The sequence below is a fragment of the Bufo bufo genome, chromosome 10 (genome assembly GCF_905171765.1).
Source record: "Bufo bufo chromosome 10, aBufBuf1.1, whole genome shotgun sequence".
Lineage (NCBI taxonomy): Eukaryota > Metazoa > Chordata > Amphibia > Anura > Bufonidae > Bufo > Bufo bufo.
The window spans coordinates 80,294,047-80,319,191 of NC_053398.1; the positions used below are offsets into that span (position 1 = coordinate 80,294,047).

The 25,145-nt window shown below is 41.7% G+C and overlaps 1 protein-coding gene across 2 annotated transcripts in view; it reads right to left on the reverse strand.

The window, feature by feature from the left end:
* The window catches only part of LOC120980924 (FGF1 intracellular binding protein), a 177,389-nt gene that overhangs the window by 15,002 nt on the left and 137,242 nt on the right, over window positions 1-25,145 (reverse strand). For both annotated transcript variants that reach the window (XM_040410302.1, XM_040410304.1), the window contains exons 8-9: window positions 13,936-13,999; window positions 13,774-13,860 (exon numbers count right to left, since the gene is read on the reverse strand). In XM_040410302.1, the coding sequence (XP_040266236.1) occupies window positions 13,774-13,860; window positions 13,936-13,999 (151 nt within the window). The remainder of the gene's footprint in view (window positions 1-13,773; window positions 13,861-13,935; window positions 14,000-25,145) is intronic.

Sequence of the window (25,145 nt, forward strand, 5' to 3'; positions counted from 1 at the left end):
AAACAGATAGTGATACCTCCTAAATGAGGTATTACTTTACATTTCCCATATGTCTACTTCATGTTTTGTAAATGACATTTTCTTTTTTTGGGACGTTAGAAGGCTTAGAAGTTTAGAAGCAAATCTTGAAATTTTTCTGAACATTTCTAAAACCCACTTTTTAAGGACCAGGTCTGAAGTCACTTTGTGAGGCTTACATAATAGAAACCACCCATAAATGGCCTCATTTTAGAAACTACACCCCTCAAGGTATTCAAAACTGATTTTACAAATTTGTTAACCCTTTAGGTGTTCCACAAGAATTAAAGGAAAATGTAGATGAAATTTCAGTATTTAACCTTTTTGACAGAATTTCCATTTTAATCCATTTTTTCCAGTAACAAAGCAAGGGTTAACAGCCAAACAAAACGTAATATTTATTGCCCTGATTCTGTAGTTTACAGAAACACCCCATATGTGGTCGTAAACTGCTGTATGACCAAACGGCAGGGCACAGAAGGAAAGGAACGCCATATGGTTTTTGGAGGGCACATTTCAATGGGATAATTTTAAGTTGCCATGTCACATTTAAAGACCCCCCTGATGCACCCCTAGAGTAGAAACTCCAGAAAATGACCCCCATTTTGAAAACTACGGGATAAGGTGGCAGTTTTGTTGGTACTATTTTAGGGCACATATGATTTTTGGTTGCTCTATATTACACTTTTTGTGAGGCATGGTAACAAAAAATAGCTGTTTTGGCACAGTTTTTATTTTTTTGTTATTTACAATGCTCATCTGACAGGTTAGATCATGTGGTATTTTTATAGATCATTTTGTTACGGACGCGACAATACCAAATATGAATTCTTAAAAACTGACCCCTGGGAATGCCCCGCCTAAGGGGTTTAGGATGGAAGCTTTCCCACCTCAGTAGACTATTTGTTGCCGTTTGCTTACGGTGAAGTGTAGTCCTTATCTGTTACTGTTCTCCCTTGCTGACCAATCACTGATTTTAAATCTTTCAGGGTTGAGATTATCAGAGGCAGAATTATCTATTATCTGTAAGGGTTTGACATTTGTCCCTACAAACCGGTTCAATTGTTTTGAATAGATTAAAGACATCCATCTGTTTGTGCGAAAAGTGAAGGCATTCGCACACACAGATAAACAGAGATGCGTTGAAATGGGACTAGATCTGATGGACCTTCTTGGTTTTGATAATCTTATGGAACTCCTTAATGATAATGAAAAACCAAGGGGAGAGGGACAATTTACAAACCTCAGTAACAAGAGTACCAAGAACCCACCAAAAGGAGAGCTATTTTTGAACTCTGTTATTAGAGATCTTTGTAATCTGATGAAGACACCCATGCATAAAACTATACATGAGAAAATGGAAGACCTTAGAACTCTAGGCAAAAGGGGTGAATACGGTAATCCTCAATTATCAGCAATATAGGAATATGTGCATGGCTCTACTGTCGGACAAGACAAATTATGAGGTTTTGAAATATGATCCAACTAAACAATATAAATTTGAGTTGTCTACATTATTACAGGAGGCATTGGAAGACAAATTGATTAAATCGGAGAGAGATGGAATATTTATTACCAATGCATCCCAGGATAGCAACATTTTACTATCTACCAAAGATTCATAAGGGTCTTGACCCCCTCAGGGGACGTCCCATTGTCTCAGGAATTGGTAATCTTACTCAACATATAGGGACATATGTTGACCGTATATTACGCCCTTTTCTTTTCACACTGCCATCATATCTCCATGATACAACTGATTTACTTAAAAGACTGGAGGGTATCAGCATCGAGGCCAACACCTTTTTAGCATCAATAGATGTTGAATTCTTGTATACATCTATAACTCACACAAAGGGCTTGGCTGAAGTGAAATATTATCTTTACTCCAGGAGTAATGAGTTGAGAAGTCACAATAACTTTGTGTTGCGTCTTCTCAGCTATATACTTACACACAATTACTTTTTGTTTGACTCTAAGTTTTACCACCAGCTCAGGGGCACCGCTATGGGGAGGCCCTGTTCGCCTACCTATGCGAATTTGCTCCTGGGCTGGTGGGAAGACACAATTGTTTTCTCAGAGGAGATGTCACTATGGACCCAGTTTATTCCAATATGGGTCCGTTATATAGAGGACATTTTGCTTTTTTGGACGGGCTCTATCAGTGACTTTGAACAGTTTTTGGTCAAGCTTAATGTGAACCACATTGGTCTACATTTCACATTTGAAATAGATAGTACCTCAATTACCTTTTTAGATACCAGAATTAGCAAGGGAGAACAGCGACAGATAAGAACTACACTTCACTGTAAGCAAAGGGCAACAAATAGTCTACTGAGGTGGGAAAGCTTCCATTCTAAACCCCTTAGGCGGGGCATTCCCAAGAGTCAGTTTTTAAGAATTCGGCGCAATTGCTCTAACTTGGAGGAATTTGAACAAGAAGCATCACAACTGTTTTATAGATTCAGATAGAGAGGTTATCCTGATCAGTGTCTCAAAGAGGCCTGGAAGTTTGCAAGTGAGAGTAATCGAGTGGCACTTTTTTAACCACGGGTGGAAAAGGAGGACAACTTACTTTGCATAATTGGGACTTTTGATTCCAGGTCGAACCAAGTTAGGGATATTTTGAATCGTTATTGGTTCCTCCTCAAAACAGATCTTAACCTCAAGGAGTATCTATATGAAACTCCCCCTACCACATTTCGAAGAGGTCGGAATATTGGTGATGCCCTTGTACATAGTCATTTTGAACCACCAAGGAAAGAGAGCTGGCTTTAGAACCGTAAAAATGGTATGTTTAAATGTGGTCACTGCAAATCTTGTCCGTTTATAGAAGTTGGTGACACTTTTAGGGACAGTTCAGGAACAAAAGTTTATCAGGCCCGGTACTTTGCGAATTGCAACACTAGAGGTGTGATATATTTGATGCAGTCTTAATGTGGGTCCCTATATGTGGGTAAAACATGTAGGGAGTTCAAAATACGAATTTTGGAACATTTAGGTGATATTAGAAATAAACGAGATAAAACAATTATCAGACATATTCAGTTACAGCATGATGGAAATTTTGCCGGTATCTCCTCTATGATAGAAGTTGTTCGCACATCGATCAAGGGAGGAAATATTGATCAGATATTAAAACAAAAGGAATCACGTTGCATATACCAATAAAATACTGTTTCACCTGAAGATATCACAATCTCTCTTAAAAGCAGAGGAATTGAAATTTAGAAAATTGCAAATTTTTCCAAATTTTGGGTAAATTTTGTATTTTTTTTATAAATAGAAATGAAATATTTTGACTCAAATTTTCCACTGTCATGAAGTACAATATGTGACGAGAAAACAATCTCAGAATGGCTTGGATAAGTAAAAGTGTTTTAAAGTTATCACCACATAAAGTGACATGTCAGATTTGCAAAACAATGGCCTAGTTCTTAAGGTGAAAAATGTCAGGGTCCTGAAGGGGTTAAATACTGTTTCACCTGCAGCATTAAATGAGAACATTGACTTTGCATGCTTCATTTAAAACTGACCTATATACACTGTACATCATAGTGGAGGCAGGCTCCGTGAAGCCCCTCTCGGTGCAAGAAAGATGGGAGAGGGTTACTACCCGAATTTTTCATTTGCATCAATTCATATAGTGTATTGACTCCCCTTAAAGATAGGGTATTGTATAATATTTTGTTCACTGACAAATACTTAGTGGTTTACGTTCCACCCTTTTCAAATATCATTCACTGACCAAAGAAACGTTGTGAAGGAAATAGTAAAACTATGTCTTTATTGAAACTTGATTAAAATGTGAACAGGAGGGAAAACTCTTACCTAATATAAAAACCTCCCAATTGACAAACATATATCCACACCAATACAGGCAGCAGATAACATGGCACCAGCTGGTCTAATGCAATTGCGCAAGACCCAGCCTGCCCTGACGCTCAGGTGTGAACACAAGTCAATTTGGGAAACCACTTAAGTGGAACCAACTACAAACGTGTGTTGGTCCACGAATACATCCCACAGCAGTATGACACTAGGTCAGTGGTGGCGAACCTATGGCACGGGTGCCAGAGGCGGCACTCAGAGCCCTCTCTGTGGGCACCTGCACCCTGGAAAAAGTCTATGGTGTACCAATATGCCTTAGACTTTTCCTGCTATTCATCATCGCAGGGCGCACTATGAACAGCGCAGGCAGCGCACTGAATGTAGGCAGCTATTATAGCTACATTATAAAGTACATGGGAGATATACTATTAGTATTCACGTTAAATTGCCGTGTTGGCACTTTGCGATAAATAACTGGGTTTTGGGTTGCAGTTTGGGCACTCGGTCTGTAAAAGGTTCACCATCACTGCACTAGGTAGTAAACACTGCTCTATGATCCTGAGCGGTATTAAACCACTCTTGTGCATACAAGGCGGGTGTATTCACCGTGGTGTAAATGGCAATGAATGCCAATACTCCATTGTTCGGCTGTGCCACTAAATTACTTGCCCTATAAATGTTTAACCCCTTGATAAACATCTGCCCATGCAAAGCAGTTGCGACCTGTGAATCAACGCACAGGCCCACTGTGACGTGTGGTGCAAGTGCTGTCATCCACTGCCGCATGAGCACGAATCAAGGGAGGTATTTACTAGGCAGCCCTATGACACTTGTGATGCCTGGATGTGAGCACACTGTTTGATACACATCTGCCCACACTCATTAGAGGGCTGAAATTGCAGGCCACTGCTACGGTGTGAACGCGAATCAAACTTACTAAACCTGGCTGTATTCGAGAGGGGTTGAATGTTTATCAAGGGGTTAAACATTTCTAGGGCAAGTAATTTAGTGGCACAGCCGGACAACTGAGCATTGGCATTCATTGCCACTTACATCACTGTGAATACACAAGAGTGGTTTAATACCGCTCAGGATCATAGAGCAGTGTTTACTGCCTAGTGTCATACTGCTGTGGGATGTATTTGTGGACCAACACACGTTTGGAGTTGGTTCCACTTACGTGGTTTCCCAAATTGACTTGTGTTCACACCTGAGCGACAGGGCAGGCTGGGTCTTGCGCAACTGCATTAGACCATCTTGTGCTGTGTTATCTGCAGCCTGTATTGGTGTGGAAATACAGTCAGGTCCTTAAATATTGGGACATCGACACAATTCTAACATTTAACTGCAGACCTTCAGCTTTAATTTAAGGGTATTTACATCCAAATCAGGTGAACAGTGTAGGAATTACAACAGTTTGCAAATGTGCCTCCCACTTGTTAAGGGACCAAAAGTAATGGGACAATTGGCTTCTCAGCTGTTCTATGGCCAGTTGTGTGTTATTCCCTCATTATCCCAATTACAATGAGCAGATAAAAGGTCCAGAGTTAATTTCAGGTTTGCTATTTGCATTTGAAATCTGTTGCTGTCAACTTTCAAGATGAGATCCAAAGAGCTGTCACTATCAGTGAAGCAAGCCATCATTAGGCTGAAAAAACAAAACAAACCCATCAGAGAGATAGCAAAAACATTAGGCGTGGCCAAAACAACGGTTTGGAACATTGTTCTGTGGTGGATGACCAAAGAATTCTTTCCCTGGTGAAGAAAACACCCTTCACAACAGTTGGCCAGATCAAGAACACTCTCCAGGAGGTATGTGTATGTGAGTCAAAGTCAACAATCAAGAGAAGACTTCACCAGAGTGAATACAGAGGGTTCACCACAAGATGTAAAACATTGGTGAGCCTCAAAAACAGGAAGGCCAGATTAGAGTTTGCCAAACGACATCTAAAAAAGCCTTCACAGTTCTGGAACAACATCCTATGGACAAATGAGACCAAGATCAACTTGTACCAGAGTGATGGGAAGAGAAGAGTATGGAGAAGGAAAGGAACTGCTCGTGATCCTAAGCATACCACCTCATCAGTGAAGCATGGTGGTGGTAGTGTCATGGCGTGGGCATGTATGGCTGCCAATGGAACTGGTTCTCTTATATTTATTGATAATGTGACTGCTGACAAAAGCAGCAGGATGAATTCTGAAGTGTTTCAGGCAATATTATCTGCTCATATTCAGCCAAATGCTTCAGAACTCATTGGACGGTGCTTCACAGTGCAGATGGACAATGACCCAAAGCATACTGCAAAAGCAACCAAAGAGTTTTTTAAGGGAAAGAAGTGGAATGTTATGCAATGGCCAAGTCAATCACCTGACCTGAATCCGATTGAGCATGCATTTCACTTGCTGAAGACAAAACTGAAGGGAAAATGCCCCAAGAACAAGCAGGAACTGAAGACAGTTGCAGTGCAGGCCTGACAGAGCATCCCCAGGGATGAAACCCAGCGTCTGGTGATGTCTATGCGTTCCAGACTTCAGGCTGTAATTGACTGCATAGGATTTGCAACAAAGTATTAAAAAGTGAAAGTTTGATGTATGATTATTATGTCCCATTACTTTTGGTCCATTAACAAGTGGGAGGCACATATGCAAACTGTTATAATTCCTACACCGTTCACCTGATTTGGATGTAAATACCCTCAAATTAAAGCTGACAGTTAACCTCTTCCGGACACAGGGTGTACAGGGCCGGTTTGCGGCTTCTCATGTTGCGGGCGGCAGCGGTGCCATCGGGTCCCCATTGGGCTATAATATTCTGCCCTGAATATAAATATAAAAAAAAATACAAAAAGTAACCTTCTATAAATTATTTATTTTTTCCCTTTAATTGTGTTTTTTTTTTGTATGCACCATTCTTCTTTGGCGTACCTATATCTCTGGTATGCAAAGACTGCTGTTTGGAATGAAATTTGACCGCTATGGCACTGACCAAGATAATAATCGCTGTTGTTTTAAATAAAGTTGCTGTTGTTTTCTATACAGCATAGTACTGACAGCCTGAGCAGTGGAACGCATCGCTGCATGCGCCGTGACATCAGGTGACGCCGATGTGCGCGCTGACATCGCTACGCAACACTGTGAGATGTGGTCTTCTCTTTAAAAGGCACGCTGATATACCAAACACCAACGCGTACCGAGGATCTGCGTTTACATCTGCTACAGCGCTGTAACTCCATTTTTGTGCTACAGGGGCCCCCCTAGGATTACCGAAGCACCTTCGGCCTATATGTTGGGACGGCGATCTGACCATAAGAATCCCTACATCTATATGCTACAAATGCGCAAGTATATGGCCTTAGTGGCCAGGCTCAAAATATGTATATTTGTTTATTAACATTTGAGACTCTGATATAGATTATCTGGCTCTATTTAGGGGGACTTCTGATAAGGATGACATGGCCATTTTAGGGCTACTTATATCATACGCTGTCGACATCCTATGAGTGGTCACACTCCACCGTTTGATTATTTTGGCTTTCTTTATTTTATAACCACAGTATTATATTCATCTATATATGCATATTCCCATCTGGACTTTGTTCCCTGAGGAGCTAGTGCCGGAATGGCACAGTGAAACGCGTTGGAACATAACAGGATCTGAGTGGATATATCTGTTATAAATACATATTATATTGTTTTATTGTAAAATGTAACATATGTAAGGATTGCAATTTGGTAAGGCTACTTTCACACTTGCGGCAGAGTGATCCGGCAGGCAGTTCTGTCGCCGGAACTGCCTGCCAGATCCGTCAAAACGTATGCCAACTGATGGCATTTGTAAGACTGGTCAGGATCCTGATCCGTCTTACAAATGCATTGAAATGCCGGATCCGTCTTTCCGGTGTCATCTGGAAAAACGGAGCCGACATAAATTTTTTTCACCATGTTGAATGCCGGATCCGGCACTAATACATTCCTATGGAAAAAAATGCCCGTTTTTTTGTCCGGAGATAAAACAGTAGCATGCTGCGGTTTTATCTCTGTCCTGATCAGTCAAAAAGACTGAACTGAAGACATCCTGAACGGATTGCTCTCCATTCAGTATGCATGGGGATAAAACTGATCAGTTCTTTTCCGATATAGAGCCCCTAGGACGAAACTCAGTGCCGGAAAAGAAAAACGCTAGTGTGAAAGTACCCTTAGGTGTGACTAATAGGACCTTATGACCTGGACTTGGGTAGGGACCCAATAGGAATAGGGAGAGGAATAGGGCTAAATATTTCCTCCTCTTCTACACAGTACTGAATTCCCTCTGGGTTACAGGAGGTGATACTATGTTAGAATATAAATTCTAAAAAAGTAAGATACGTAAGTTTCAGTGGTGTTGGTCTGTGATACTTACCTTTTTCGCTCCACTATATATTTATTTCACGGTGGACTAGTCAGAACTGCATTAGAGTGAGTCAGTGACAGAAAACAGAGGGTGGTTATTAACGGTACACACTCAGATTGGGTCACTGTCACTAGTGGGGTACCTCAGGGGTCAGCATTGGGCCCTATTCTCTTCAATATATTTATTAATGATCTTGTAGAAGGGTCGCACAGTAAAATATTAACTTTTGCTGATGACACTAAACTGTGTAAAGTAATTAATAGGGATGAGCAAATAGACTTGGGATGAAACATCCAAAGTCGATTCGCATAAAGCTTCGTTCTAAGGCTACTTTCACACCTGCGTTTAGGTCGGATCCGTCTGGTATGTGCCCAGACGGATCCTCACCTATAATGCAAACGCTTAGATCCGTTCAGAACGGATCCGTTTGCATTAACATGAACAAAAAAAAATAAAAAATAAAGTCAATGGGAGACGGATCCGTTTGAAAATTGAGCCATACTGTGTCAACTTCAAACGGATCCGTCCCCATTGACTTACATTGTAAGTCTGGACGGATCCGTTTGCCTCCGCACGGCCAGGCGGACACCTGAACGCTGCAAGCTGCGTTCAGGTGTCCGCCTGCTGAGCGGAGCGGAGGACAAACGGAGCCATCCTGATGCATTCTGAGCACATCCGCATCCACTCAGAATGCATTAGGGCTGGACGGATCCGTTCGGGGCCGCTTGTGAGCCCCTTCAAACGGAACTCACAAGCGGAGCCCCGAACGCTAGTGTGAAAGTAGCCTAATACTGTACGGAGCAGGAGCTGATTAAACCTGATTTGGAAAAGAATTTAGAGATTTCATTTGACAATAAACTTAAAGGGGTTGTCCGGGTTCAGAGCTGAGTGTAGCATTGGAGCATTTCTCGCTCTGATGCTCCCCCAAGGTCTGTTTTCTTTACTGCCGTGACATACTGGGCTTCACATAAGTATGCTAGGCGAAGACTTCCACCTAGCAGTGACCCAGTGACGTCATGGGCACAAATGGTGAGGTCTATGGTGCTGCCCTAAGCTGTTTTAGAGCCTAGGGTAGCGCTATAAAGTATAAACCGTCCTTGGTGCTGGTGATGTCACCGGGATCACTGCTAGGCAGAAGCCTCTGCCTAGAATAGTGAGGATGTAAACAAAACAGATAGGTCATCAGTAAAAATAAAAACTAGAAAACCCTTTTAAAGGATAACTGTCACATTTAGACCCTAATTTCAATTTTCATATATGTAGTTACTAATAACATGATATTCCAGAATCAGTTACTATTAGACTGACTTACCCCATATTTAATAAGATTCAGCCCTTAGCAACCAGTCTGCATAAAACTGCAATTTCACTATTCAGTTAAGATGGCCGCACTGCCCTCACCCAGAGGCTAATCCCGCCTGCCCTCACTAGCCAGTAACAATAGCTCCCCAAAAGTGTCAGTAACCAGAGCCCTCCCCCCTAAAGGGTTAATCTCCTGCAGCACAAAGGGGTCCTCTTACCACATGTTGCTTTCATTTATACACTGAGCAGATGGCAGATCCCCCTTCCCTGGTCTGCGCTGCTTCAACTCTGCATTCTCCAGCTCTGCTGAGTGAGGGAGCGTCTGCCAAGCGCAGGGACAGGGAGAAGTGCACACAGCCCAGGCACTGTTATCAGCTGCTGAGGAGGACCTGGCTTTAATCATTTACTTACAGTCCCTGGCTGTCAGTAATGTGACCTTGCAAGCTGCTCCGTCCTTCAACAGATAGACGGACCATGCCTAGCAACCCTATTTTAAGCACAGGTAAAAATAGGCAGTACAGGGAACAAAAATGTGGAATTAAGGGGTAATTGAATACACAGTGAAAAGTTAAAATAGGGCCACCAAGGTGATATTAATCACCACAATCCAATACTAAAAAAAATTTAAAATATACGACAGTTATCCTTTAACTGTAGCTACTAATGTCAGTCAGCGGCTGCCAAGGCCAATAAGATAATGGGTTGCATCAAAAGGGGAATAGATCCCCATGATGAGAACATAGTGCTACCACTCTACAAATCACTAGTCAGACCACACATGGAGTACTGTGTACAGTTCTGGGCTCCTGTGCATAAAACAGACATAGCAGAGCTGGAGAGGGTTCGGAGGAGGGCAAAAAGTAATAACTGAATGGGGCAACTACAGTACCCAGAAAGATGATCAAAATTAGGGTCATTTGGTCTAGAAAAAAGACGACTCAGGGGAGATCTAATAACGATGTAAAAATATATCAGGGGTCAGTACAGAGATCTCTCCCTTCATCTATTTATCCCCAGGACTGTGACGAGGGGACATCCTCTGCGTCTGGAGGAAAGAAGGTTTGTACACAAACATAGAAGAGGATTCTTTACGGTAAGAGCAGTGAGACTATGGAACTCTCTGCCTGAGGAGGTGGTGATGAGGAGTTCATTAAAAGGGTTCAAGAGGGGCCTGGATGTATTTCTGGAATGTAATAGCTATGTGTTACAAGCTATATCTACTAGAAAGGGGTCGTTGATTCAGAGAGTTATTCTGATTCAGATTCCCCCCCCTCCCCTAAAATGAGGAAAATTGGCTTCTACTTTATGGGGTTTCTGCCTTCCTCTGGATCAACTTTGCAGGACAATAGGCTGAACTGGATGGACATATGTGTTTTTTTAGCCTTACAAACTATGTTACTATGATTATATTTCAGCTTGTAAATGTTGTGCACTGACACATTACAACCTGTATTCTGCACACAGGACTGCAGTGAATTTTACATAAAGGTCATTATTAGAGGGTTCCTGCAGCTAATTCTGATAAGGGGAATTGCTATCAATGCTGATCTCTGGACTTTCACCTCTTGTCGCTGTGATAGATATAGAGGCCTCAACAGTAGGAGAAGTAGCTAACTGTTCTGCCCGAGCTAGGCTCTGGCAGAAAGTGGAGGTTGGAGGGCTGCTTTAGATGCTGCTTTCTCCAGAACGGTAGCAGCTAGAAACAAGCAACAGAGGAGATATCATTGTTAGAAATCGAATAGGGAATAATCGCGGATAAAACCTGGTTTTACTTTCACTTTCAGCTGCATTCAAAGCATCCTGATTTCTATTAGTGATATCTTACCCTCTACTGAACAACATTACTGTCAGCTTGGAATGTCTGCTTTCAAACAATGCAAAGCCCATATCTCTAGCTGGTATCAAACCCGAGATATGAGCAGTTAAATCAGCCCCACCCCCCCATTCCTTCAGTCAGGAGGAGAATGAGAGAGCAGGTTCAGAGCTGACAGCTGCAGGAGGAGAGAAAAAACTGTAAATATATATAGAAATGTGACATTATGATCGTTGTAGTGACCCAGATAATAAAATTATATTATTTTTACCACACACAAACACAATAATACCACAAAATAATGTAAAAATAGCTGTTCTTTTTATCTTTCCCCCTAAAAATAAAATAAAAGTTATTTAATACACTATATATACCCCAAAATGGTTTCTAAAAAACTAAAACTAATCCCGCAAAATAAAAAACATTTAGAAAAAATAAATAAAAAGTTAGGTCTGCTAGGACACAAAGGGGGAAATATTATCGGTCCTTAACCCCTTCCTGACCAGCGCAGTAATAGTACGGCGCTGGTCGGGTCTTTAAAGATGGCGCCCGCTCCTGAGCCGTGGGTGACCACCTGCTTCTTCTAGCAGACACCCGCGGCTCATGTCCACAACCGACAGTAATGCCGATCGCGGACATTAACCGCTCAGATGCCGTGGTCAATCCTGACCATGGCCTCTGAGCGCGTGAAACACCGGAAGTGCGCACTTCTGGTGATGCTCTGGCTCCCCCGTGTGGCGATCGGAGGAGCTAAAGCATATATGCAGCAGCCCCTGTCTGCTACATAGTATTTCCTATGGAGCCCTTGCCTGTACTAGGGCTTCATAGGAAACAAGCAATTTTCTCATAGACTCCAATGCTAGTGCATTGGGGTCAATGAGAATAGCAATCTAATAATTCCCTATGGGAACTATAAAAAAGTGTAAAAAAATTAAAATACAAAAACATAAAAATTCAAATCACCCCCCTTTTGCCAAAATAAAAGTAAAAGAACTAAAAAAATACACATCATTGGTGTCGCGATGTGCGAAAATGCCCATAGTGTAAAAATACTAAAATATATTCCCCATATGGCAAACAACAAAACGTAAAAAAGCGTCCAAATGGCCGATTCGCCGTTTTTGGTCTCTTCATTCTCTACAATTTTTTTTTATAAAAAGTGATAAAGTTATACACACCCCAGAATGGTATCAATGAAAAGTTCAGATCGCCCCACAAAACATGAGCCCCCATACAGCTCCGTACACATAATTGCAAAAAAGTTATAGGCGACAAAAAATATGGCGACAAAAAATTTAAACAGATTTTTCTCCCACTTTTACATTTTTTTTTATCACTATCAAAACGCAAGAAAAAATATACATATAAAGGTATCGCCGGATTCGTACTGATCTGTAGAATAAAAGTAACTGGTCAGTTTTATCGCACATCGTTAATAAAAAACCGGTAAAACTGTGGTGGAATTGCTTTTTTTTTGCAATTTCATACCATTCGGACTTTTTTCCTGCTTCCCAATACATCATATGCAATATTAAATGGTGGCGTTGAAAAGTACAACTTGTCCCGCAAAAAACAAACCCTATATGGCTATGTGAACAAACAAATAAAAAAGGCAGGGAGCGCAAAACGAAAAAGCAAAAAAATAAATAAAATGTGTGTCTGCAGTAAATCTTGTTGGCACACAATTTAGGAGACAATATTGCATTTTTAACCCCTTAGTGACATCATTAATTTTAGCCTTAAAGAGGACCTTTCACCACTCCTGACATATCTGTTTTAATAGCTTCCCCACGTACTAACAATTCTGGAGCATCTATTTTTATGTCTCTATGTTATGCCGTTCCTTTATGATTTCTACTAGAAGTTATGAATGAATTGCTATTAGTAAGGGTACAGAGGGGAGGTAACCAGTTGGGGGGGGGTGTACCTGCACAGACTTACTCTATCCAATCAGTGCTGCCATTTTCAGACTGTGCAGGTACACCCTCCCAACTTGTTACCTCCCCTCTGTACCCTTACTGAAGGCTAATAGCAATTCATTCATAACTTCTAGTATAAATAATAAAGGAATGGTACACCATACAGCCATAAGAATAGATGCTCCAGAATCGTTATTACATAGGGAATGCATGAAGTTATTAAAACAGACATGTCAGGAGTGGTGAAAGGTCCTCTTTAAGGCTAAAATTAATGATTTCGCTAAGGGGTTAAAAATGCAATATTGTCCCCTGAATTGTGTGCCAAGAAGATTTACTGCAGACACACATTAAAAATCTATAATAAAACAAGTGACATTTTTTGGAGGGTTTATCCAATTTTAACATGACTGTTAAGAAGTTAATGCAAATATATCAATCAAAATGTTATTTTTAATTGTTACATTAACTGAACAGAAAATAAGTAGTCTGTACATGAATACCTTTTCCACAAGATCAATAAAGAAATCTCTCACATCTTTGTTATGGGTAAGACTTGTTCCAATATTCACCAAGGCCCTAGAGAGTGTCTGTATGGAGATAAAAATGTGTCTTATAATTAGAATATACATTATTGGTTTATAAAACAATAACACTAGACCTACCTTAAAATTTGCTTCCATTTCATGAAATACTGCGATTTTTCCTCTAAGTGATGTACATACTAAACTAAAAGAAAAAAAAAAGGAAAAGAGAAAATAAAAACCAACACTAAAAAAAGACCGAAAAAGAAGATAAAAAAAAAGAAAAGAAAACCAGCACCACTTGTATAAACAGACTTCAATTGCCTCCTGCTGTAGAGAAATTATGTGTTATGTCAAATGTTGAAGGCAAAAACTGATAAACAGTAGGTTTCTCAAAAGTTCACCAGACTTTTGTCAACGTAATCCTGACATTATATATTACCATTTCATTACATTGAGATAATCCCATATTTGACATTTTATCTGCCATTGCCAATTAATTTTTACTTAAAATTAGCGAGCATGACCTGCCTTGGGTCCTCACATTATTTGTGGGTAAAAATGGATGATTGCAAAAACATTCACATTTTCCATTATTGTTCTATGATCCTCACTTCTACATCTGTAGAGTGGTTTACCCATAAGGCTATTTTCACACTAGCTTAAAGGCTATGTAGACCTTTGGGAGCAATTTTTTTATTATTGCATTTTAGTCATTTTGAGCTAAAAATCTTTTTGTCAATTGGTCTTTATTAAAAATGTTGAGTGGTTTTCCCTGCACAGCTTTGAGCTTATCTAGTAGCAGGATCTGAATTGTATCTCTGATTGAGCTCCTTATCTTTGATCTCTGACTTTAAAAACATTACAGCTCAGTTCTTAATTTACTGATAAGAATGTGGCTTAAAGGGGTTGTCTCACTTCAGCAAGTGACATTTATCATGTAGAGAAAGTTAATACAAGGCACTTACTAATGTATTGTGATTGTCCATATTGCATCCTTTGCTGGTTGAATTCATTTTTCCATCACATTATACAGTCCTCGTTTCCATGGTTACATACCACCCTGCAATCCATCAGTGGTGGTCATGCTTACACACTATAGAAAATAGTGTCAGCCTCTCTGGTGGCCGGGACCATGGGAGCGCACATAGGCTAGTGCTTTTTCCTATATTGTGCAAGCACAACCACCACTGATGGATTGCAGGGTGGGCGTAACCATGGAATCAAGCAGTGTAAAATGTGATCCAGCCAGCAATATGAATAACAATATATTAGTAAGTGCCTTGTATTAACTTTACCTACATAATAAATGCTTACTAAAGTAAGACAACCCCTTTAAGTGTTTATGACCTCTTAGTAATTTAGAGATAGGGGTTATTAGATGACTGGCACAAAGTGAAAGTGCCATTCACATAGCTAAAAAAAACAGTTAACCCTTTGTGACAGAAAGGCTCAATATATTTAATATAGACCAATAGAAAAAATAGATTTTTAGTTCAAAATGATTTACTCATACAGTCATAAAAAAAAATTGCACATGAAGGTGTACATAGCCTTTAACCCCTTAAGGACTCAGCCCTATTTCACCTTAAGGACTTGGCCGTTTTTTGCAAATCTGACCAGTGTCCCTTTAAGTGCTGATAACTTTAAAACGCTTTGACTTATCCAGGCCATTCTGAGATTGTTTTTTCGTCACACATTGTACTTCATGACACTAGTAAAATGAAGTAAAAAAAATTCATTTTTATTTTATAAAAAAATACCAAATTTAGCAAAAATTTGTAAAAAATAGCAGATTTCCAAGTTTCAATTTCTCTACTTCTATAATACATAGTAATACCTCCAAAAATAGTTATTACTTTACATTCCCCATATGTCTACTTCATGTTTGGATCATTTTGGGAATGATATTTTATGTTTTGGGGATGTTACAAAGTTTAGAAGCAAATCTTTAAATTTTTCTGAAAGTTTCAAAAACCCAATTATTAGGGACCAGTTCAGGTCTGAAGTCACTTTGGTCTGAAGTCACTCTTACATAATAGAAACCACCCAAAAATGACCCCATTCTATAAACTACACCCCTCAAGGTATTCAAAACTGATTTTACAAACTTTGTTAACCCTTTAGGTGTTCCACAAAAATTAATGGAAAATAGAGATACAATTTAAAAATTTCAGTTTTTTGGCAGATTTTCCATTTTAATATTTTTTTTACAGTTACAAAGCAAGGGTTAACAGCCAAACCAAACTCAATATTTATGGCCCTGATTCTGTAGTTTACAGAAACACCCCATATGTGGTCGTAAACCGCTGTACGGGCACACGGCAGGGCGCAGAAGGAAAGGAATGCCATACGGTTTTTGGAAGGCAGGTTTTGCTGAACTGTTTTTTTTTTACACCCATGTCCCATTTGAAGCCCCCTGATGCACCCCTAGAGTAAAAACTCCATAAAAGTGACCCCATCTAAGAAACTACACCCCTAAAGGTATTCAAAACGGATTTTTACAAACGTCGTTAACCCTTTAGGTGTTCCACAAGAATTAATGGAAAATAGAGATACAATTTCAAAATTTCACTTTTTTGGCAGATTTTCCATTTTAATAATTTTTTTCGGGTTACAAAGTAAGGGTTAACAGCCAAACCAAACTCAATATTTATGGCCCTGATTCTGTAGTTTACAGAAACACCCCATATGTGGTCGTAAACCGCTGTACGGGCACACGGCAGGGCGCAGAAGGAAAGGAATGCCATACGGTTTTTGGAAGGCAGGTTTTGCTGGACTGGTTTTTTCTACACCATGTCCCATTTGAAGCCCCCCTGATGCAACCCTAGAGTAGAAACTCCATAAAAGTGACCGCATCTAAGAAACTGAACCCCTCAAGGTATTCAAAACAGATTTTACAAACGTCGTTAACCCTTTAGGTGTTCCACAAGTTATTGGCAAATGGAGATGAAATTTCAAAATTTGGGCAAATTTTCCATTTCAATCCATTTTTCCCCAGTAACAAAGCAAGGGGTAACAGACAAACAAAACTCAATATTTATGGCCCTGATTCTGTAGTTTACAGAAACACCCCATATGTGGTCGTAAACCGCTGTACGGGCACACGGCAGGGCACAGAAGGAAAGGAATGCCATACGGTTTTTGGAAGGCAGATTTTGCTGGACTTGTTTTTTTGACACCATGTCCCATTTGAAGCCTCCCTGATGCACCCCTAGAGTAGAAACTGCAAAACAGTGGCCCCATTTTAGAAACTATGGGATAGGGTAGCAGTATTGTTGGTACTATTTTAGGGTACATATGATTTTTGGTTGCTCTATATTACACTTTTTGTGAGGCAAGATAACAAGAAACAGCTGTCTTGGCACGGTTTTTATTTTTTGTTATTTACAACATTCATCTGACAGGTTAGATCATGTGATACTTTTATAGACCAGGTTGTCACGGATGCGGCGATACCTAATATGTATATTTTTTTTTATTTATGTAAGTTTTACACAATGATTTCATTTTTGAAGCAAAAAAAAAACATGTTTTAGTGTTTCCATAGTCTGAGAGCCATAATTTTTTCAGTTTTTTGGCGATTACCTTGGGTAGGGTATGATTTTTGTCGGGATGAGATGACGGTTTTATTGGCACTGTTTTGGGGTGCGTGTAACTTTTTGATCGCTTGCTATTACACTTTATGTGATGTAAGGTGACAAAAAATTGTTTATTTAGCACAGTTTTTATTTTTTACGGTGTTCATCTGAGAGGTTAGGTCATGTGATATTTTTATAGAACCGGTCGATACGAACGCGACAATACCAAATATGTATACTTTTTTTTTATTTATGTAAGTTTTACACTATAACAGCTTTTTTCAAACAAAAAAAATTATGTTTTAGTGTCTCCATATTCTGAGAGCCATAGTTTTTTCAGTTTTTGGGTGATTATCTTAGGTATGATCTCATTTTTTGCGGGATGAGATGACGGTTTGATTGGCACTATTTTGGGGTGCATATGACTTTTTGATCGCTTGCTATTACACTTTATGTGATGTAAGGTGACAAAAAATTGTTTATTTAGCACAGTTTTTATTTTTTACGGTGTTCATCTGAGAAGTTAGGTCATGTGATATTTTTATAGAGCCGGTCGATACAAACGCGACGATACCAAATATGTATACTTTTTATTTTATTTATGTAAGTTTTACACTATAACAGCTTTTTTCAAACAAAAAAAAATGATGTTTTAGTGTCTCCATATTCTGAGCCATAGTTTTTTTTATTTTTTGGGCGATTGTCTCAGGTAGGGGCTCATTTTTTGCGGGATGAGGTGACGGTTAGATTGGTACTATTTTGGTGGGCAAACACCTTTTTCATCGCTTGCTGTTGTACTTTTTGTGATGTAAGGTGACAAAAAAATAGTTTATTTAGCACAGTTTTACCGAAAGAGAAGACGTCATCGGTGCAGGCGCACTGAGGGAGTGCTGAGGAGGCGAGCCTCCTTCTCTCAGAGCGCCTGCGCCGAATGAAGACCGGCGTGGGATTTGAAATGCTGACAGGGCCAGCCGGAGGAGTAGAGCGATCGCTGGCCCTGTCAATCAACAGGCGGAGGGGGCGGTTTTTGGCGGTGGCTACCAGCAAGTAGACGCCCTACTTGCTGGTAGTGAAGTGATTTGCATATTTTAAAATATCTATTTTTAAGGAAACGAAGCCACAGACAAAGGTAAGAGCCCTATATAGGGAATAGTCGTTAAATAAGGATTTTAACAAGCCCAAAAAAAAAATTGTGTTTTGAGGGTGACAGAAGCCCTTTAAATAGCAGAGACCCGCGGCACATGTATGCGATCATCCATAAGGCTGATCGCATACATCTTACCTTTCAGATGAACAGGCTGCTCTGTTTTCAACAGAGGGGGTATCCAGATGCGGTACTCAGACCCGCATACAGAGCAGCCTTGACCCAGCACAGATCCTCCTTACTTACCCCCAATCAGTCCAGAAACCAAGACCCCAGAGCGATACGCATTATCACATCTTTTGATAGGGAGTCACAACAGGTCAGACCAACTCTCCAACGTCATTGGGAGAATTTAAAAATGGATCCTGACTTAGGGGAAGTAATAGGCGACTACCCCCAGGTTACATACAGACGCGGTCGGAGTGTGCATGACAGTTTGGTCCACAGCCATTTCACTTCAATCAATATTCAACCTGGCTGCGTTCCAATGTCATAGGATGCTACAGATGCGGTAACTGCATTGCCTTTAAACATACACAGGTCACAAAAACCTTTACCAGGATTACATGGGTATTCAGGCAACCATCTAATGCTACCTCCCCTTACCTCCTCATTGGCCGCCTGCCTCCATGTGACCGCGGCGCCGGCGTCTGATGTCACAAGCTGGCACCATACGTGGGGCGCAGTCCTGACAGGGAAGCGCGCGTCTGCACCATTTAAATTTCACTCTTCGGTTGTCACCGCCACGTCTGTGAGAAGGTCTGACAGATGTCCTTTTCTACCTCTTGCATGATGTTCTTTATTTTGGTTTCACTTTGTCATCTCATTTCCTTCTCCCAGGTGTCACCTATTTAGACTAATCCTCTTTCCTTTATATTCCCTCCCATACTGCCTCAGTTTGCGGTTTATACTACTTCCTGGATTGAAGTGTTCACTGCTGGAGACTTCTGTTCCTGCTTGTTCAGATAAGTCCTTTCATGTATTGTGTTTCTTTGCTGGCTTGATTCTAGGTGACCCTGACTCCCTCCTTATTTAGTGCAGGGAGCCGGTGGTCGTGTCCCCTCACTATTATAGGGTTTTCAGGTGTCACACAGTCTAGGTACGAGGGCATGCAATCGTCTACCTCTGAGACCCTTGTATGTGCTTAGCAGTCAGGGTGAGCTCTTAGGCCTCTTTCACACGGGCGTTGCGGGAAAAAGTGCGAGTGCGTTACGGGAACACCCGCTATTTTTCCGCGCGAGTGCAAAACATTGTAATGTGTTTTGCACTCGCGTGAGAAAAATCGCGCATGTTTGGTACCCAAACCCGAACTTCTTCACAGAAGTTCGGGCTTGGGATCGGTGTTATGTAGATTGTATTATTTTCCCTTATAACATGGTAGCCCGTCATCTCCTTCTGTCTCCTTTGTTGAACAGGACCTGTGGTGAGCATTAATTACAGGAACAGGACCTTTGATGACGTCACTCCGGTCATCACATGATCCATCACCATGGTAAAAGATCATGTGACGTACCATGTGATGACCGGAGTGACGTCATCAAAGGTCCTGTTCCTGTAATTAATGCTCACCACAGGTCCTATTCAACAAAGGAGACAGAAGAAGATGTAGGCATCGCAATCAAGTGGACCAAGGTGAGTTTAATTATTATTATTTTTTTAACCCCTCCAGCGCTGTTTTACTATGCATTCTGTATTCAGAATGCTATTATTTTCCCTTATAACCATGTTATAAGGGAAAATAACAATGATCGGGTCTCCATCCCGATCATCTCCTAGCAACAGTGCGTGAAAATCGCACCGCATCCACACTTGCTTGCGGATGCTTGCGATTTTCACGCAACCCCATTCACTTCTATGGGGCCTGCGTTGCGTGAAAAACGCAGAATATAGAGCATGCTGCGATTTTCACGCAACGCACAAGTGATGCGTGAAAATCACCGCTCATCTGAACAACCTCATAGAAATAAATGGGTCGGTATTCAGTGCGGGTGCAATGCGTTCAACTCACGCATCGCATCCGCGCGGAATACTCGCCCGTGTGAAAGGGGCCTTAGCGTTTTATAGGGGTCACCTTTAAGCTCATTAGTTTGGGATCAAGCCAGTCGGATGTTTATCCATAACTTCCAGCTATCTGCAACATCATCCGCGACATTATAAACCGCCACTAACGTCTTAAGCATGGATCCGGTTTCAGCCTTGATTGACCGCATGCAAGGTCTTTCACTGGAAGTAGCAGATCTCCGTAAAACTGTGTCTCAGTTTCAGGTGACCGGTTCTGCTTGCATTCAAGGAATTTGCTCCGAGCCTAAGATCTCGCTTCCGGATACGTTCTCCGGGGGTAGCGAGAATTTTGTTTGCTTTAGAGAGGCTTGCAAACTCCATTTTCGCCTACTTCCCCATTCCTCTGGTGATGAGAAGAGGGTGGGGATCATCATCTCGCTGTTCAGGGATAACGCTCAGTCTTGGGCCTTTTCGCTGCCATTGGGGGCACGGCCCCTCCGATCGGTGGATGAATTTTTTGCAGCCCTGGGGCAGATCTATGAGGACCCAGTTCGTATTGCTCTGGCTGAATCTAAACTGCGTCTTTTATGCCAGGGTAAACAGTCCGCAGAGATATATTGTTCTGAATTTCGGAGATGGGCAGCTGATACTGGTTGGAACGATGCTGCACTCCGAAGTCAATTTTGCCATGGTCTTTCGGAGGGATTGAAAGATGCATTTGCTTTTCATAAGAGACCTGCCTCGTTGGAGTCTGCCATGTCTCTAGCTGTTCGTATTGACAGGCGTCTTAGAGAGAGAGGAGAGACCACTCCTTCCTGTCATATTCAGTCCAAGGACAGTGGGGCGGTCTCATTCAGTGCGCAGGGGCCTCAGTCTCTCTCAATCCCCTCTGAGCAGGAGGCCATGCAGCTGGGTTTGCTTGCCTCTGATAGTAGAGGATTCAGCTCTCAGAGAAGGGCTTGTTTCTATTGTGGGGGTATAAATCATTTGGCTAATGTTTGCCCCTCTAGGAGATTCAGGGAGTTTTTTGAGGGTAATAAAGAAACAAAAAGAAAAAAAAACTCAAAAAACTTTCCATTTGCTACTATTGGCAAGGTTGATGCGGAAATTGAAGGTTTGCCGTTTGCTTGTAGTTCCCGTTTTCTCCTACCTGCCAGGGTGGCGCTAGATAGCAAGAACATTGTGTGTGAGATTTTTGTAGATAGTGGAGCAGCTGTCAATCTCATTGATAATCAATTTGCTATAACACATGGTTTCCAGGTATGCACTTTGGAAAAGGATATACCTGTTTTTGCTATCGACTCCGCTCCACTTTCTCAAAAATCGTTAAAGGGCATAGTTCACAATATCCGTTTGACTGTGGGTGATGCTCATGTTGAGGATATGTCATGTTTCGTCCTAAGCGGATTACCTACTCCTCTAGCGTTGGGGCTACCCTGGCTCACTAAACATAACCCCACTATTGATTGGCAAACAAGGCAAATAAATGGTTGGAGTGACTTTTGCAGAGAGAATTGCCTCACGGCGTCTCTTTCAGAGGTTTCTACCAAGACTGTACTATCTTTTCTCTCTGAATTTTCGGATGTGTTTTCCGAGAGTGGTGTCCAGGAGCTGCCCCCTCACCGGGAGTATGATTGCTCTATTAATCTCATCCCAGGTGCCAAGCTGCCAAAATCACGTTTATGCAATCTCTCCCAACCTGAAAGAGTCGCTATGCGTACTTATATCTCTGAGAGCCTGAGAAAGGGACGCATCCGACCCTCGAAGTCACCTGTTGCCGCTGTTTTTTTTTTTGTTAAGAAAAAAGATGGTTCTTTAAGACCTTGTCTGGATTTCAGGGAGCTGAACTGTATCACAATTCGTGACCTATATCCGCTTCCTCTGATCCCGGACCTGTTTAACCAGATTGTTGGGGCTAAAGTTTTTTCTAAGTTGGATTTAAGAGGGGCATACAACCTAGTCAGGGTCAGGGAAGGGGACGAATGGAAGACGGCCTTCAATACCCCTGAGGGTCATTTCGAGAATTTGGTTATGCCCTTTGGTTTGATGAATGCTCCGGCCATCTTCCAACATTTTGTGAACAGCATTTTTTATCATTTAATGGGGAAATTTGTACTGGTGTATCTAGATGACATTTTGATATTTTTCTCCTGATTTCAAAACTCATAGGGACCACCTACGTCAGGTCTTGCTCATTCTGCGGGAGAATAAATTGTACGCTAAACTGGAAAAATGTGTGTTTGCGGTTCCGGAGATTCAATTTCTTGGTTTTTTTCTCTTCGCTTCTGGTTTTCGCATGGACCCTGAGAAGGTCCGCGCTGTGCTTGATTGGGAGCTTCCTGAGAATCAGAAGGCGCTGATGCGGTTTTTGCCAATTATTACAAAAAGTTAATTTTGAATTATTCCTCTGTTGTTAAGCCACTCACTGATATGACTAAAAAGGGGTAGATTTTTTCTCCTGGTCGGTAGATGCGCTTAAGGCCTTTTCTAGTATCAAAGAGAGTTTTGCTTCCGCTCCCATTTTGGTACAACCTGATGTCTCTCTACCTTTTATTGTTGAGGTGGACGCTTCTGAGGTGGGTGTGGGTGCGGTCTTATCTCAGGGTCCCTCTGCTGCCAAATGACGACCGTGTGCCTTTTTCTCAAGGAAACTCTCCTCCAGAGAGAAATTACGATGTGGGAGATAGGAAATGTTGGCCATCAAATTAGCTTTTGAGGAATGGTGCCATTGGCTAGAGGGAGCCAGACACCCTATTACCGTGTTTACCGACCATAAGAATCTGGCCTACTTGGAATCAGCCAAGCGTCTGAACCCGAGACAGGCCAGATGGTCTTTATTCTTTTCTAGGTTTAATTTTGTTTTCACGTTCCGCCCTGGGGTTAAAAATGTGAAGGCGGATGCCCTGTCACGTTGTTTTCCGGGAGGGGGGAACTTTGAAGACCCGGGTCCCATTTTGGCTGAAGGGGTGGTCATCTCTGCTCTTTATCCTGATTTGGAGGCAGAGGTTCAGGCAGCCCAGGCAGAGGCTCCTGATCTTTGTCCTCCTGGGAGGTTGTTTGTGCCTCTCGCTTTACGACACAAGGTTTTTGAGGAGCACCACGATACTGTCCTTGCTGGGCACCCGGGGAGTAGAGCCATAGTAGATCTCATTGCACGGAGATTCTGGTGGCCGGCTCTTCGTAAGACGGTTGAGCGTTTTGTGGCAGCCTGCGAGACCTGTACTCGTGCCAAAGTCCCTCATTCACGGCCATCGGGTTCTCTCCTCCCGTTACCCATTCCTTCCCGTCCTTGGACGCATCTGTCCATGGACTTCATTACGGACCTACCTCGTTGATTCTGGTGGTAGTCGACCGTTTTAGCAAAATGGTGCATTTTATTCCCTTTCCTGGGTTACCCAATGCTAAGACGTTGGCGCAAGCGTTTGTTGATCACATTGTTAAATTGCATGGCATTCCTTCAGACATTGTTTCTGATAGGGGCACGCAATTTGTTTCCAGATTCTGGAAGGCCTTCTGTTCTCGCTTGGGGATTCAGTTGTCCTTTTCTTCTGCTTTTTACCCGCAATCGAATGGTCAGACCGAACGCGTCAATCAGAATCTGGAGACATATCTGCGCTGTTTTGTGGCGAAGAATCAGGAGGATTGGTGTTCTTTTTTGTCCCTTGCTGAGTTTGCTTTAAATAACCGTCGCCAGGAGTCCTCTGATAAGTCACCATTTTTTGGTGCATATGGGTTTCATCTACAGTTTGGGACATTCTCTGGAGAGGGGTCTTCTGGTTTACCTGATGAGGAGAGATTTTCCTCGTCTTTGTCATTTATTTGGCAAAAGATTCAGGGTAATCTGAAGAGGATGAGTGAGAGATATAAGCGTGTGGCGGATAAGAGACGTGTGCCTGGTCCGGACCTGAATGTGGGTGATCTGGTGTGGTTGTCTACAAAGAATATCAAACTAAAGGTTCCCTCCTGGAAGTTGGGCCCTAAGTTTATTGGGCCTTACAAGATCTTGTCCGTCATCAATCCCGTTGCCTTTCGTCTTGATCTTCCTCAGACTTGGAAGATCCATAATGTTTTTCATAAGTCCCTATTAAAACCTTATGTCCAACCCACTGTACCCTCCTCTTTGCCTCCTCCTCCGATTTTTGTTGATGGTAATCTTGAATTCCAGGTCTCTAGGATTGTGGATTCTCGCATTATCCGCGGTTCTCTCTAATACCTTGTTCATTGGGAGGGTTATGGTTCTGAGGAAAGGATGTGGGTCCCAGTGGCGGACATTAAGGCCACTCGTCTCATCAAGGTTTTCCATAGGTCTCACCCTGAGAAGGTGGGTTCTGAGTGTCCGGAGTCCACCCGTAGAGGGAGGGGTACTGTCACTGCCACGTCTGTGAGAAGGTCTGACAGACGTTCTTTTCTACCTCTTGCATGATGTTCTTTGTTTTGGTTTCACTTTGTCATCTCATTTCCTTCTCCCAGGTGTCACCTATTTAGACTAATCCTCTTTCCTTTATATTCCCTCCCATAATGCCTCACTTTGCGGTTTATACTACTTCCTGGATTGAAGTGTTCACTGCTGGAGACTTCTGTTCCTGCTTGTTTAGATAAGTCCTTTCATGTATTGTGTTTCTTTG